This window comes from Muntiacus reevesi, chromosome 2 (genome assembly GCF_963930625.1).
Source record: "Muntiacus reevesi chromosome 2, mMunRee1.1, whole genome shotgun sequence".
Taxonomy (NCBI): domain Eukaryota; kingdom Metazoa; phylum Chordata; class Mammalia; order Artiodactyla; family Cervidae; genus Muntiacus; species Muntiacus reevesi.
In genome coordinates, this window is record NC_089250.1 from 65,698,951 (window position 1) to 65,714,002 (window position 15,052).

Below are 15,052 nucleotides of genomic sequence, written 5' to 3' on the forward strand. Positions count from 1 at the left end.
CTGCTGGGGACTCTGGTCATTCCACAGCTGGACTAAGATTCCCTCGAAACACACTGGCTCTCTGAGCCCCAACTGTCACCCACTGTTTTGCTGAAAGTTTTCAATTATCTGTTTGGCTATGCCGGGTCTTAGTGTGACACGGGGGATCTCTACTTGAGTCATGTGGGATCTAGTTCCCTGACCAGAGATGGAATCCGGGCACCTTGCATTGGGAGCACAAAGTCTTAGCCACTGGACCACCAGGGAAGTACCTGTTTTGCTGAAATTTTAGTTTTGTTTTAGGTTCAATTTTTACTTTTGTTTTAGATTTTGTTAAACCACTCATTACACACAAACAATTTCAACTTTTTATAGCTTATTTGACTTAATTTCAATATATAGTCATAAAAAGAAACAATAGAGAAAATAACAGCATATATATCACCAAACTGGGCCGACCTACATCCAGACTTGAACAGCGCTGGGAAGTCCCTGGTTAACAGCAATCTGGAGTCCCAGTTGGTAAAGGGTCCCAGGTGGTGTGGCCACCCCACGGGAAAGACTTCAAATTGCAGTTTTAGGGGCTCCCGCTTATAAACCCAGGCTGCAAACTGATCACTATCAGTTTATAGGCAAAAATGCAGTTCTGGTTTTACTCTTAAGTTTTTAATAATGCTTTTCAATTCACCGTGTGAGTCATAGGATTTTGTTAGACCCTGGGGGATTGACCAGACCTCCAGGGGCTCAAGAATTCCAACGCCCATTCCCTTTCTTGCCTAACGTGCTGCCTGACTTGCTGTGCTTGCAAGCAGGCCTGGAATCCAGGCAATGTCCAAGTAAGTCAGGGGCCTGCTCTCCTGCTTCTGAAGCCTGAATAAGACTTCCTCTATTTTAATTTCCTTAACACCTGCCCCATTTTTACAGTGGTGTACCCCCCTGCCCTTCTCCTTTGGCCAGTGCCTTCTAAGGAGGTCCGTCCACTCCATCTCCCCTAAGTCTACCACCCACTTTCTGCAGCTGCTTCCCCAGCCTGGAACTGAGTCTGCCTGACTTTCCAACCTGTGCTTCACTTGATGCCATGGTCTCAAAATCAAGTCGGCATCAGACTGGTTGCCCATTGATGTGTGGAGTCCAAGCATCACCCCCAGAGGTTCTGACTCTGCCAAGCAGGGTGAACCGTGCCAATCGGCCTGTTTCCTAGGTCCCCTCCCCCCACCCCCATCTGCTGGCAGTGGCTGAGGCAGGTGGGCCAAGCACTCTCTTGGAGGATACCAGGCTTCTCCCTCCCTCCCTCCCAGCAGCCACTCTTTAAGCGGACTTCCCACACCCATCAGGCTCCCAGCCTGGCCAGAGCCTCCCTTCAGCTTAGGTGCTCTCGGGCCCTGGGTAGTCTGGGGCCTCCTTCCTGCCATGGGGCCTGACTCATGGAGCTTTCCTGACTACTTTACAAATGAAAGAATGAGAGATAAAAGAACAAGGTTAAAGTCTTCGAGGGGCTTCTCTGGTGGCTCAGATGGTAAAGTGTCTGCCTGGAATGCGGGAGACCCAGGTTCGACCCCTGGGTTGGGAAGATCCCCTGAAGAAGGAAGTGGCAACCCACTCTAGTATTCTTGCCTGGAAAATTCCATGGTCCGAGGAGCCTGGTGGGCTACAGTCCATTGGGTCGCAAAGGACACGACTGAGCAACTTTACTTTCACTTTACTTTCCAAGTCTTAGAAGCTCTTCACCAAAAACCCTAATAAGGAGAGATACAGAAGTTTCCAGATTAAACAATAGTCATTTACTGACTGGCTCCAGGAGGAGTCTGTGACCTCAGATAAGTGAACACCCTCCTGGGGGCAATTTGTATCCATTTTTTCTAACTTTTAGCACCTTGGCGTGCTAAGGATTATTTCCATCCTGCAAGAGGATTGAGGAGTAAGGAAATTCCAAGTGCAGAAATGGAATTGGTTGTCGTATATATAAAATTCATGATTTCTGAACAAGCAAGAGGATTGTGATCCCACAGCATCTTACAGGGATTTAAACCCAGGCTGGCCTGCCTGGGAGCCTGGGCTTTTGTTCTCAAACCGTCCCACAACCCTAGCTTCTGCCCACTTGTCCAGAACAGCTTTCTCTTGGCCTGAAGGATAAAGTGGCTTCCTTGTTACGTCACTGGCTCAGTCACAATTGGGCTGAGGGCAGAGCGTGGCCCGGCCCGCCAGGTCCCCAGGGCAGCCCAGGCCGGCCCGGCCTAGCCGCACACGCACCATGAAGTACCCTCTGGTGCCACTGGTGAACGAGCTGACGTTTTCTTTCCTGGTGTTCTGGCTCTGTCTGCCCGTGGCCTTGCTGCTGTTCTTGCTGATCATCTGGCTACGCTTCTTACTCAGCCAAGGTGAGCTGCCCAGGCCGGGCCCTAAGCCTGGCTGGGCAGGGCATGGAACAGGGTGGGGTTGCTGAAACAATTGTCAAGAAAAGGGTTTCCTTCAGGTGTTCTAGCTGCTGGCTCTGCGTTAACAGACAGTCACCTGCAAGAGAAAGGACTGACTTGCTAGTTTAGAGTTTCTGAACCTGGAGTCCCAAAGTGAATCTTGAGTTTGGGAAACAACACGTATATGTGCATGTCTGTGCACAGGGCCGCCGCTAGCACAGTCTTTGGTATGTATGAAATTACTTTGATTTGGTTACGGTATTCTAGATAGAAGATAAAACAATTTGCTATTGCACTACAATAAAAATACATTTATGGCAAAATAAACCTGGAGCAGAAATGTACTTGGACTTGGTTGTCATATATACAAAATTCATAATTTCTGAATAAGCAATAATCATGTACCACTGGTAATAAGAGCTATTAATATCAAAATATATATGTAAAATATATTTTATTTTTGTATTTATAAATATATAAACAATAACAGAACTATACTTTTTGTATGAAAGATGGTATCAAATGTAAAATGTGTCAGCATGATAGTGAACACTTTCTGTTTTTGTGACCAACCAGTAATTTAGGAGGAACTGAATCTTAATAATAAATAAGCAAATACAAAAAGAAAACAAGGTGTCCCTGCAGGGCCACCGCTAGCAGATAAGTCTTTGGTATAAGCTGGAAAGAGGTGGCCCCTCTGGGCTGATGAAGCAGTAAGTGCTGTCCCTCCTGTGGACGCAGCCAGGGCGCAAGGCTCCAGGAGGAGAGCCTGAGCTGGCTTTCAGCCCCTCTCTGCCCTCAGCCTGGTGCTTTTTCAATCAACAACCAGCTGGATGGGTACAGCGGCCTTAGGCATTTAGCAGGTACCCGGAGACCACTCTCTGGAGTAGGAAATGGCACCCCACTCCAGTATTCTTGCTTGGAAAATCCCACCCACAGAAGAGCCTGGCGGGCTACATACGGTCCATGGGGTCGCAGAGCCGGACGTGACTGAGCGCGCATGCGCACACAGACACCTCTCGCACGGTTTCCAGCTCAGATCGTGCCGCAGGGAGGATGTGGGTTTCTGTGGGACCCAGAAGCCGGCTGACATGTGTCCTGAACTCAGCTAACCACCCAGAGGAGCAGGAGGCAGGGCGAAGCTGGCCTGAGGGAGGCTGGGGGCGGTGGGCCAGCGGGGACAGGGGCGTCAGGAATGACACTCTGCTCCCCAAGGCTCCCGCCCCCCATCCGGCCACTCCCCTCGCCCAGGGACCTCTTCCTGGGGACCGCTTAACCCCCCGCCTCCTGCTCCGCCGCCCCATCACCTTTGACCAGCTGGGCAGGGAGGGCGCTGGGTGTGCTGCCAGCTCTGCCCAGATGGTGTTCAGACCGGCAGAGCAGTTCACCGCCTACTTGTCCCATGATCTCCAATGTGGGGGCGGGGAATTGTGCAGTTGGGAGCTCCCGGCGAGGGCTTCCAGAAAAGTGTCTAAAGTGTGTTCTCTTTCGATTCCCAGGGTGGACCGCAGGCTGAGGGCTGGTGTCATGGTGTCAGGTAGAAGGCGGAGCTCTTGTCGGGGCAGTGGCAGTAGAAGCACGTCTCTCTGGCGCCTAGGGGAGGTGGGCCCAGGTTTCAGCCTCGCCCCTCCCCCTCCCAGCCCCCCACCACCTGCTTTTTTTGGCCAAGAGACACAGCATGTGGGATGTTAGTTCCCCGACCAGGGATCTAACCCGCACCGCCTGCATTGGAAGTGCAGAGTGTTAACCAGTGGGCCACCACGGACGTCTTCTGCCTTGCCCTTAGTTATAACATAGCTTTTTGTGAAAACTGTACTGGGGCCTGGTGCTAAACACTTGATGTGTATTATTTCATTTAATCTCCAGGATAACCCTGTGAATTAATCCCTATTGTACAATTGAGGAAAGTGAAGTTTGGAGAGAAGCAACCTGCCCAAAGCTTACACACCTATAAAACACTTGAGGGTGCCCTCTGCTTCCCGTGTGGGCTCTGCCACCTACCAGCTGTGTGACTTGGGACAAGTCCTTTCTGAGCCTTAGTTTTCTCCCCTACAAAATGGGGAGGATAATGGCCCCTTCCCTTTAGGCCTGTGAAAAGATGCATGTCAAGGGCAGGGTGTACGGACACACATGGCACCTAGCAGGTGCTTGAGGGCTGAGAAGTAATCCAGGCAGTGTCGAGGTTAGAGGACGTGTAGGCGTGGCTTTGGGTGACTCTTCTGGAAGGTGGGACACCATCCCTGAGGTCCAAGTCAATAACCTCCTCCAGCAATTCGTTCTCCTTGGAGGCTCAGCTCTAAGCCATCCACAACCTGCCCTGTTTGACCCCATCTCTGACCGGCGTTCACCCACTGACATCTCATGTGGCAGTTTGAAAGACATCCTTTTGTTAATTTTGCAATGAAGAGAAACCATCCTAAAAGTCAGGGCAGCAGGCCTCCCCAGGGCCCCTGTCTTCTTGGAATTCTCAGTGTTACTGGGTCTGTTCTGTCCTTGTGCTGAGAACTGGCTCAAACCCAGGGTCTGGGTCTGCCAGGGCTTGCTGGGCTGGGACTCCGGGCACCCTGTCCAGGGGTTTCTATTCTGCCCTAGATTTCTTGATTGGGATCAGTCTGGTCTGGAATCCAGTATGAACAGCAGGCAAGAGGAGTTCTGGTCCCCCCTCCCCATCCCTGTTTGGCCTGGCTCAGCGAGGCAGTTTCAGAGCCCAAAAGGCAGAGGCCTGAGCACCCATGCATGCCATGAGGATGGAGGCACTTTTCCAAGTGCAGTTGGGAGCAAGTGGGTAGGAGGAAGGAGCTGCCTGGTGAGATGAGAGCAGAGGCAAGAAAAAGAAAAGATCGTGGCAGCTGAGCCCTGAAGGGCGGGAAGGGGAGTGATGCCAATCCCTAGCCTGACATGGGGAAGCAGGAGGTAGCCTCTGAACTCTGCCTTCGAACAAGGGCCCCAGATGGAACTGCACAGGACTGTGGAAACTGCCTTTGGGTTCCAAGCTACCACAGCCTGGTGGGAGCCTGGTTGTTTCACCTTTCCAAGCTTCCTTCCTTGCAAAAGATGAATAACACTGGTAATTGCCTTCATGAAGTTGTTAAGAGGATCGAATGAGAAAGTGCATGTAAAACATATAGTACAGTGGAAAGAGGGACATGGAAACTTACATTACCGTGTGTAGAATAGATAGCCAATGGGAATTTGTCCTACGGCTCAGGAAACTCAAACAGGGGCTCTGTATCAGCCTAGAAGGGTGGGTGGGGAGGGAGATGGGAGGGAGGTTCAAAAGGGAGGGGATACATGTGTACCTATGGCTGATTGATGTTGTGCTTTGACAGAAAGCAACAAAATTCTGTAAAGCAATTATCCTTCATTAAAAAAAAAAAAAACAGCTCAGAGGATATGTTCAAAAAATAGTCACTGTCTCTTGGGAGGAAAAGTCACTTCATCACACTGATTTTATTTTTCCTAATGATCTCAGTTCTTCTTTAAAAAGATTGATTGGTTGATTTTTGGCTGTACGAGGTCTTTGCTGCTGCGTGCGGGCTTCCTCTAGCTGCAGCGAGCAGGGTTACTCTAGCTGCGGTGAGCAGGCCTCATTGCGGTGGCTTCTCTTGTGGCACACAGGCTCCGTTGTCTCGTGGCATGTGGTGTCTTCCCGAAGCAGAGATTGAACCCATGTGCCCTGCATGAACAGGCAGACTCTCAACCGCTAGGCCACCAGGGAAGTCCATCACACTGATTTTAAATCACAGTAACTGCTAACGTTGTTGAAAGACTGTTTAACATATCTTACTTGTCACTTAACCCTCTCTATACCAGAAGTTATTATGATGCCCATTTTACAAAGGAGGAAATCAAGGCTTGGCCTTTTCTTGGTCTGCATTTGAGGGGTTACTTTCAGCCTCCTTTACTTCTCTGTAACTGGTGAAATATCTTGAGTATACCAAGAAAAAATAATAATCTCTCCCATTTGCCTTCTTTTCTCAACGTGCCTTTCAGAGATAAGCCATGTCAGCAAGCTCATGTGCCCATTTAATAATACATGTAGGTTTTTTAAAAAATGGAAGGTGTGTTCTTTGGGTTTTTTAAAAAGGGATTTTTTTTCTTTAATTATATATTTTATAGAAGTATAATTGACTTACAGTGTTTCAGGTACACAGCAAGGTGATTCAATTATACATATACACAAACAATGCATACGTGTATATGTATAGCTAAATATGTATATGTATATTATTTTTCAGATTATTTTCTATTATAGGTTATTACAAGATACTGACTGTAGTTCCCTGTGCTATATACAGTAAACCTTTTTACCTGTTGCACATCTATTTCTTAAATTAGAAATCTAGCATTCTATTCATACTAAATCAAACAAGTGGAATCAAAATGTCATAATTTTTTTAGTTAGGGAAAAATTCACAAGTTTTCTAAAATTCAAGGGATTCTATCATATGCTTCTCTGCAACGCCATCGATTGGGTTGGCCAAAAAGTTCACTTGGGAAAGGAGGTTACTGAAAAACTCAAACAAACTTTTTGGCCAACCCAATAATACACCACAGATATCCCGCAGGCAGAAGGATACAGACCTAACGTGTAACAGCCACAGGATGGAGGGGTTCTGCGGTGTGAGTGTGCCACACTTCATCGCCCAGACCTCTCGTGATGGACACACACTTGGTTTCTGGAGCATTTTAGTGTGTGCGTGCTTCACCAAAGAACAGAGCTGTGAGAAAAACCACTGGAGACATATACTCAGATCTTTGTTAATGAATGAGCAGGTGGACCAATGGATGAACAGGTGGGCGGGCGGGCTGGTGTCGCCTCAGTGTCCCCTCCTGGACCATGTTCAATGCAGGTAGGTCATTTCCTCAACTCTAGGGTCCTTCCTCCACTTAAAAAAAATTTTATTTATTTATGGCTGCAGTGGGTCTTTGTTGCTGCTCAGGCATTCTCTAGTCGGGGCAAGTGGGGCTACACTTCATTGCAGCGCATGGGCTTCTGATTACTGTGAACTCTAGGGCTTGTCAGCTTCAGTAGTTACAGCATGCGGGTTCAGTAGTTGCAGCTCCAAGGCTCTAGAACTCGGGCTCAATAGTGATGGTGCATGGGCTTAGTTGACCCATGGCATGCGGGATCTTCCCAGATCATGGATCAAACCTGTGTCTGCTGCATTGGAAGGTGGATTCCTACCCACCATACCACCAGGGACATTCTAGGGTCCTCCCTCTTCTAGAAGGTTGGTATTTCGTGGGCCAGCCTTCTTTCTTGGTCTCTGGCCACCATTCAAGGCCCTGAAATCTTTCTGGGAGGACTGTCTCTTGCGTCATGATTCTGCCTTGGCCCCCTGACCTCAGATAAGGCTGCAAGGATGCCTGTATCTGGCAGGGGGCTCCTTTAGCATCAGGAATAGGAGATAAGAAGTGACCATCCAAGTGGCCTTGTCTTGTCCCTCCACAGATTCAGAGGAAAATGACTCAGATGTATGCCTCGATTGGGAGCCTTGGAGCAAAGACCCTGCCGAGTTTTGCCAGGAGGAGATGCTCCACAGCCAAGAGGAGGAGAGGCCCTGCTGCTGAGCCTATTCTGCCTGGTGAGGCCCCTCTGAGGGTTGGAGAGCTGGAACCAGAAGCCTCAGTGCTGCCCAAAGCCTAGGGCGGCTGCCATCCTAGAAGTCTACTCCCTTCACTGTGCTGGAAAGCTTGAGGTCTCTGCCATCAGAGAACCTTCTGCCTTGTTGTGTGGGAGACCTGGTTTTGCAGGTTAGAGGACCAGTCACCCCTGCCATAAAGGGAAGGTCCCCCTGCCTTTCATCTCTGTGACCTCACCTCCCACCACTCTCCTTAGAATCTTTGTACTGGCTCTTCCCTCTGCCTGGAAACTTCTCCTCCAGACATCCCTCTCCTCGAAGGTCCTGCTCAAATGTCACTTTTTCAGTAGGGCCCCCCAGCCAATCTCCTTAATACTATCTTCTCTCCCCCTCACTTACTCTGCTATAAAATTTCTTTTGCCATGGCACTTAATATCCCTGACATGCTCGATAACTGACATCTCTCTTCCTAAGCATTCACAGCAATGCCTGACACAATGGGGGCTCCATAGATATTTGTAAGAGGAAGGCAAATGACATTATAACAGTAATAATGGTAATAACGGGACTTCCCTGGTGGTCCAGTAGATAAGACTTTGCTTTCCAGTGCAGCGGGTTTGGGTTCAATCTCTTGTCAGGGAACTAAGATCCCACATGCCTCAGGTCCAAAAAAACACATTAAATAGAATCAACATTGTAACAAATTTAAAAATGGTCCACGTCAAAAAATAAAAACTTTAAAAAATACAGTAATAGTAATAATGATGGGTGATAGTCACTGGATTTTTAAGAGGTGCTAGGACCCTTGCTAAGCACTCGCAAGTTCATTTACAGAGTCCTAATTGAGGGAATGTGGAGTGGCAGTGCAGTTAAATAATTTGCCCGAGTATCAGAGTTCTACCCTCGCTGAACAACAAGGACACCTAGGACATCCCAATGGGATTAAATGCCATTGCTATGCCAGTGACTCCAAATATCTCTTGCTCTACTCTACCCTCTGAGCTGTTATCTGTCCACTTGAGGCCTTTTCATGGCTAGAAAAGGCCTCTTCTTTCCCTTTGCTACCTCACAAAGCAAAACACAGCACCCCGTCTTTTCCCAGCTGGTCCCCATATCCACAAAGAGCGCTGCCATTGGTCGGCCCAGCTGCCTGAGCTGCAAGCCCAGGAGTCAGGCTTCATGCCTGTCTTTTCCTCCTACCCATGTTCAGTCCATCAGCAACATCCTAAACGCCATCTCTCACATGTCACTTCTCTCTGTCCCCAGGGCCACCACGGCCGCCCCCAGGTCAGCCCGGATATCTCACTGCTTGTCCACATGGAGGAAAGAGGCAGTGGCAAGAAGCAGGGACCTTCACTCAACCTCAGAGACACTGATTCTTAACCTTGTCAGGTCATGACCTTGACAGCTGAGGGCCCCTTTCCCAGAAAACCACATACCTGGCTACGCACTCCAAGTTTTGTGTTCAGGGCCAGCTTCATAGTGGTCACCTGTGAAGTCCCAAAAGGTTGCCTGTTCAGGGAAGCCTCGTGCTTTGTGTAACCTTCTGCTGTCCTCATCTTGAAATTCTTATTTTGGCCACTCCACGTGGCTTGTGGGATCTTAGTTCCCCAACCAGGGATTGAACCCAATCCCTTGGCAGTGCAATCATGAAATCCTAACCACTGGACCTCCAGGGGAGTCCTCTGAAATTCATTTTTTTTTAAATTCCTTTTTTTAATGGGTGCCACAAATCACGTAGCCTGACCTGTTTGTGTCCAATTATTATTATTGGAGTATAATTGCTTTACACTGTTGCGTTAGCTTCTGTTGTACAACCGAGGGAATCAGTTCTATGTATACATATATCCCCTCCCCCTTGAGCCTTCAAACCCCATCCCACCCCTCTGGGTCATCACAGAACACCAAGCTGAGCTCCCTGTGTTAGATAGCAGCTTCCCACTAGCTATCCTATTTTACACATGCTCGTGTATATGGTGCACCATTAATGGGGTCAGAGAAGGAGACCTTTGGTCTCTGCCCTAGAATCCTGTCCCATTCTTTTTTTTTTTCCTTTGAATGTTTAATTGGAGGATAATTGCCTCATAATGCTGTGTTGGTTTCTGTCCTACACAACGTGAATCAACCCTAAGTATACGCATGTTCCCTCCCGCTTGAACCTCCCGCCCACCCCCATCCCATCCTCCCTGCCCACCCGTCGCTTACTCTTTCATCTCCCTGTCACCCTAGATCCAGCGTTTCACTGCTTCCCAGCCTGGTTCTCCTGGCGTCAGTGGGGCCGTGGCCGTGGCCGACGGCGATGGGAGACACTCCAGGGAGGGGAGAGGACTTTGGCGAGTGAGGTGCTCCCCTGTGACCCCAGTTTGGCTCCTCCGCTGATGGACACACAAACGCCCCCAGAGACCCGGCTCTTCTCTGTTACAGATGACCTCGGCCCCCCAGGGAGGAGCCGGATCGTCTTGTACTGTGAAGACAGCATAAGCGGGCCCTCGGGGAGAAGCTGGCCAACAACTCAGAGGTCTGCCAGGGCAGGGCTGGGCCGGAGGGCGTGGATCCGTATTAAAGAAACAAAGGGGGTTCCTGGACTCAGGGGACCCTGACAAACCTGCCGGGCCTGATCAAAGCCACTCATTTGACAAGCTGTGGGGCCGGGGGCAGCCCTGGCACCGGGGGTAGTCCTGGCACCGACTCGTGCCATCCTGACCTTTGGGGATCTGTTCCCATCTGTCCACAGGGCTGGCAGATCATGCTCTGAACTTCTGTTCTCTCATTTCAAGCACAAAGTCACTCATTTTTTTTTTTTTTTTTTTTGGCTACACCACATGACCTGTGATCTTAGTCCTCCAACCAGGAACTGAATCTGGGCCCTCGGCAGTGAGTCCTAGCCACTGGACCACCCAGGAATTCCCTCAGTCTCACTCCTTGATTAGTCTTCAGGTTGATTTTAATAACAAATATTCATTTAATAACTATCACAAAAAGAAGAGCTCCCGGTTAGTGAATGCTTACTGCGTACCGGGTGCTTTTCCAGGCATTTTCTTATACACATGATGGTTTTTAACCCTCAGAAGCATGCAGTGAGGTAGGGTCTTTGGTTTTCCCTGGGTGACAGATGGGGAAACTGAGGCACAGAGTTGTCAAGCACCTTGCTCAGAGTCACACCGGTGGGCCTGGGGTAGAACCTCAGCCCTGACTCTAGTGCCAGCCCTGCTCCTCTGTGCCAGTTCTTCTCCAGGGTTGGGGGGTTGGCTGTTGGAAGAGAACTTGGAGGAGACACAGCGCTCTGATCTTTCCAGAACCCCCATCTCTGCACCCTCGGTGGCTACGCGCGGAGGCAGCAGGGTTGATGGGATGGAGAATAGGACAGACCCAGGGGGTCACCTGGGTGGTCGTCTTTGTCCCCTTTCTCTCTCTCAACCCATGTCCCACCAACCCCCACAAGGCTTCTAAACAAAGGAGACAGAAAAAGTCTGAATTATTAGAGCCGAATTTTTTTTTTTTTAGTTTATTAAATGGGCAACTTGTTTTTTTGTTACCTTTTTATTTTATATTGGAGAACGTGCTTCTGCAGGCAGGCTTGACCGTGTTCCAAGGAAGGATCAGAGCAAAGTTCAACCCCCTGGGGAACTTCCAGAACCTCTCTGAAAAGCCCTGCAGAGAAGCCCGTGGAAGGAGCAGCCACCGCTCAGCTGTTGCAAGTTGTCATCCCTCAGGGACAAGACCCCAGGATAATCCTCTCTCGGCTTTTTTTCAGTGAGGAATTAGAGCTAGAGGATTTTAAAATGTGAGACCTCCCCTTTTTCAAATGATGGCAAGCTATATTAAATGTGCTCTAACATCCGCTAGGGTGAGCCACTCTGCTGCTTCTAATGGAGCTTGGAGGATCCTGATCTGGTTGGGAGCATTTGTCTTCTCTGGCGTCACGGGCAGCGCTGTAATTTCCCCTAGTCACCTGAAAAATGCAGCCGGCCACTTCCTCCGAGAAGTGCTATATGAGAATTTCGATGCAGTCCATCTGTTCCCTCCCGACTCTTGAAAGCTTCTGTACAGTTCTCTGAGCCCTCGTGGCATAATGATGCTTCCAGCAGAGTGCCCCAACTTTGGCTGCACAGTGGAATCAAGTGGGCAGCTTCCAGTTATGCTGATGCCCACGTCCCATTTCCAGTGGTTTTGGTGCCATTGGTCTGGAGGTTTGCCCGGGCATCGGGACTTTGAAGGATTTCCTGCGTGATTCCAGTGCACAGTCAGGGTTTAGAACCACCGGTCTTTGGGTCTGGTCTCCACACCTAGAATGCAGTTCCTTGGCCCAGCAGGTCTCCTATTTCTCTGGCTCTCACCCACCTTGAGCAGATGAAGGGATCGCCCACAGCTGTGCTTTTCTCTGTCTCCTGGCCCAGCTTCAGCTCGGATTCAGGAAGCTTATATCGATTCTATTTCAACATGTTTTCATCTGTGTTGTCTATAACACAAAAAAAGTCATACTTGAAAAGTTCACAAACCAGAGATCAACTCTACCAGACTTACTATGTGGAAGAAAGGTGATGAACATCACTGGACAATTCAAAGAATGAGCACCCTGCCTGAAATGAACCCGTCTGGTCTTAAGGGTACCTTGAAGCCATGTAGGAAGATTGTGATGAGGCTGTGGTCCAGGCCAGAGAGGAGGGGTGCTTCAACCAGGATGGTGGGAATTGAGGGAAGTGGGTGAATGCAAGAGATGTATGAAGGATTGAATTATCTAGAGGTTTAGGGAGCTCAGCCTGGCACTCCGTGATGACCTAGAGGGATAGGATGAGGGGTCGGTGGGAGGCTCAAGAAGGAGGGGATATATATAGTTATGACTGATTCATATTGTTGTATGGCAGAAACCAGCACATTTTAAACCAAATATCTTCCAGTTAAAAATAAAAAAAAAAATTTTTAATGAAACAAAATTATCTAGTGTCTAGTCGGATGTGAGGGCTTCCCTGGCGGCTCAGAGGTAAAGAACACACCTGCCAATGCAGGAGATGCAGGCTCGATCTCTAGGTTGGGAAGATCCCGAGGAGAAGGAAATGGCAACCCACCCCAGTATTCTCGCCTGGGAAATCCCATGGACAGAGGAGCCTGGTGGGCTCCTGTGCATGGGGTGGCAAAGGGTCAGACATGATTTAGCAACTAAGCAACAACAAATCGGATGTGAGGAGTAACAAGAAATCATTTTCAGAAATGGCCTTCGGCACACTTGAAGCAACCATCTGGTGAGACCAGAATTCAGAAAGGGGAGCAGAGTTTATGGAGGGGAAAGAATGGGCTCAGATCACTTCCTTCACTGTGGCTTCCACAAACCATAGCGCACAGCAGTTGAGACCACTGCATCTGGGGCTTGCAACCTGGATTTGAATCCTGGATCTGCAGCTTGCCGGCTGGATATGTGTAGGTGGGCCATCTACTCCTGGGTCTGTCTGCCCATCTGTACACTGGGGACAGTAGCACTCACTCTTGAATATTTAAATGATGCCTGCATGTGTCTGGTGCTGGGCATGTAGTAGTAATAATTCGATAAACATTGGCAACCTGAGATTGTTATTCACACTGATCACTGAGGATCCGTGCACTTTTCTGCATATACTGCACGTCAATAAAACACTGAAAACAAAACAAACACAAAATCACCTGTTAGTGATGCTCAGAACAAATTCTATGGATGTGCTGAGTGCTCTTGTTCTCTGGTGGAATGAGGGATTTTTTGCCACACTGCATCACATGACTTTGGGACAGCAACGCCATTGGACCTGTAAGGGTTTTATTTGACTTCTTTTCTGCACCCTTGTCTGACATCCTCAGAAAGTACACCCAAAGAAATGACTGCTCCTCCCTCACCGCTTAACTGTCAAAATGGGGTCACAGGTAATGAATTTTGTTTTGGGTTAGTCACTGCAGTTTTCAAATTGTCGCAAAAACAGCTAGAGGCCCATAATTTCCAACCAAATCACAAAGCAACTAAAGAAATTGTGCCGCGTACTAGCAGGGGTTTCCAAACAGACGCAGGACGTGCCCAGATGGGCAGTGTTCTCAAAAAGTACAAACCAAGCTGAACAGGCGCATTTTATAATGAACTGGGAACCGGTCTCCTGGAAGCTTCTGCTCAGTGAAATCAGCCAGGTGGTTGCCCTGGGCAGAGTTGGTGTCCTGCCTCTTTCTTCCGGCACTGGTGGACCTGAGGTTGCTTTGTCTCACCATCTTTGAAGATGTTTCAGGATGGGAGGGTGGAGCTCAGCGTTTGGGCAGGATCCTGCGGGTAAGGTGCTGGCGAGACCCGCCACGTGCAGACTGAGTTCGCAGGCCCTTGTTCACACATTGTAAAGAGTTTCAGGGTGGCGGCAGTGAGCGCTAAGCCCGGCGGGACTGCCAAGGCACAGGCTGCCGTGGGCCACACGTCACACACCCGTGGTGCTGGCCCTGGGCACTGGGTCACACCTCCAGAATGTGGGGGGACATACACGGGAAGAAAAGTTATGACCAACCTAGACAGCATATTAAAAAGCAGAGACATGACTTTACCAACAAAGGTCCATCTAGTCAAGGCTATGGTTTTTCCAGTAGTCATGTATGGATGTGAGAGTTGGACTATAAAGAAAGCTGAGTGCCAAAGAATTGATGCTTTTGAACTGTGGTGTTGGAGAAGACTCTTGAGAGTTCCTTGGACTGCAAGGAGATCCAACCAGTCCATCCTAAAGGAGATCAGTCCTGGGTGTTCATTGGACGGACTGATGCTGAAGCTGAAGCTCCAATACTTTGGCTACCTCACGCAAAGAATTGACTCATTGGAAAAGATCCTGATGCTGGGAAAGATTGAAGGCGGGAGGAAAAGGGGACGACAGAGGATGGGATGATTGGATGGCATCACCAACTCAATGGGCATGAGTTTGAGTAAACTCTGGGAGTTGATGATGGACAGGGAGGCCTGGTGTGCTGCAGTCCATGAGTTCGCAAAGAGTCAGATACGACTGAGTGACTGAACTGAATTGAACTTGAAGATGGGTATGACTCAGTTCTGGGCCTTTTTAGTCTCCTCCACCTAAGTGGCCTTCA

The 15,052-nt window shown here is 49.1% G+C and overlaps 1 protein-coding gene across 3 annotated transcripts; it reads left to right on the forward strand.

Moving 5' to 3' along the window:
- Positions 1 to 2,202: 2,202 nt before the first annotated feature.
- Positions 2,203 to 12,736, forward strand: ADIG (adipogenin). 3 transcript variants are annotated; one of them, XR_010661298.1, is made up of 5 exons: positions 2,203 to 2,357; positions 7,849 to 7,981; positions 10,208 to 10,311; positions 10,403 to 10,496; positions 11,550 to 12,736. XR_010661298.1 is itself a non-coding variant. In XM_065919778.1 (3 exons), exons 1-2 carry the CDS (start codon positions 2,231 to 2,233, stop codon positions 7,965 to 7,967), a joined length of 246 nt encoding a protein of 81 aa, XP_065775850.1. In that variant the 5' UTR covers positions 2,203 to 2,230; the 3' UTR covers positions 7,968 to 7,981; positions 9,245 to 9,273. The 3 variants fall into 3 exon arrangements, 1 of the variants encoding a protein (XP_065775850.1); XR_010661299.1 differs by lacking the exon at positions 10,208 to 10,311 and having other exon boundaries at positions 11,535 to 12,736; XM_065919778.1 differs by lacking the exons at positions 10,208 to 10,311; positions 10,403 to 10,496; positions 11,550 to 12,736 and adding an exon at positions 9,245 to 9,273.
- Positions 12,737 to 15,052: the final 2,316 nt, after the last annotated feature.

What these genes read in the sequence shown, in the direction of transcription:
- ADIG (XM_065919778.1), top strand. Translation starts at nt 2,231, where the DNA reads ATGAAGTACCCTCTGGTGCCACTGGTGAACGAGCTGACGTTTTCTTTC. An exon ending in ACGCTTCTTACTCAGCCAAG is followed by an intron (nt 2,358 to 7,848) that starts GTGAGCTGCCCA and finishes GTCCCTCCACAG; the next exon opens with ATTCAGAGGAAAATGACTCA.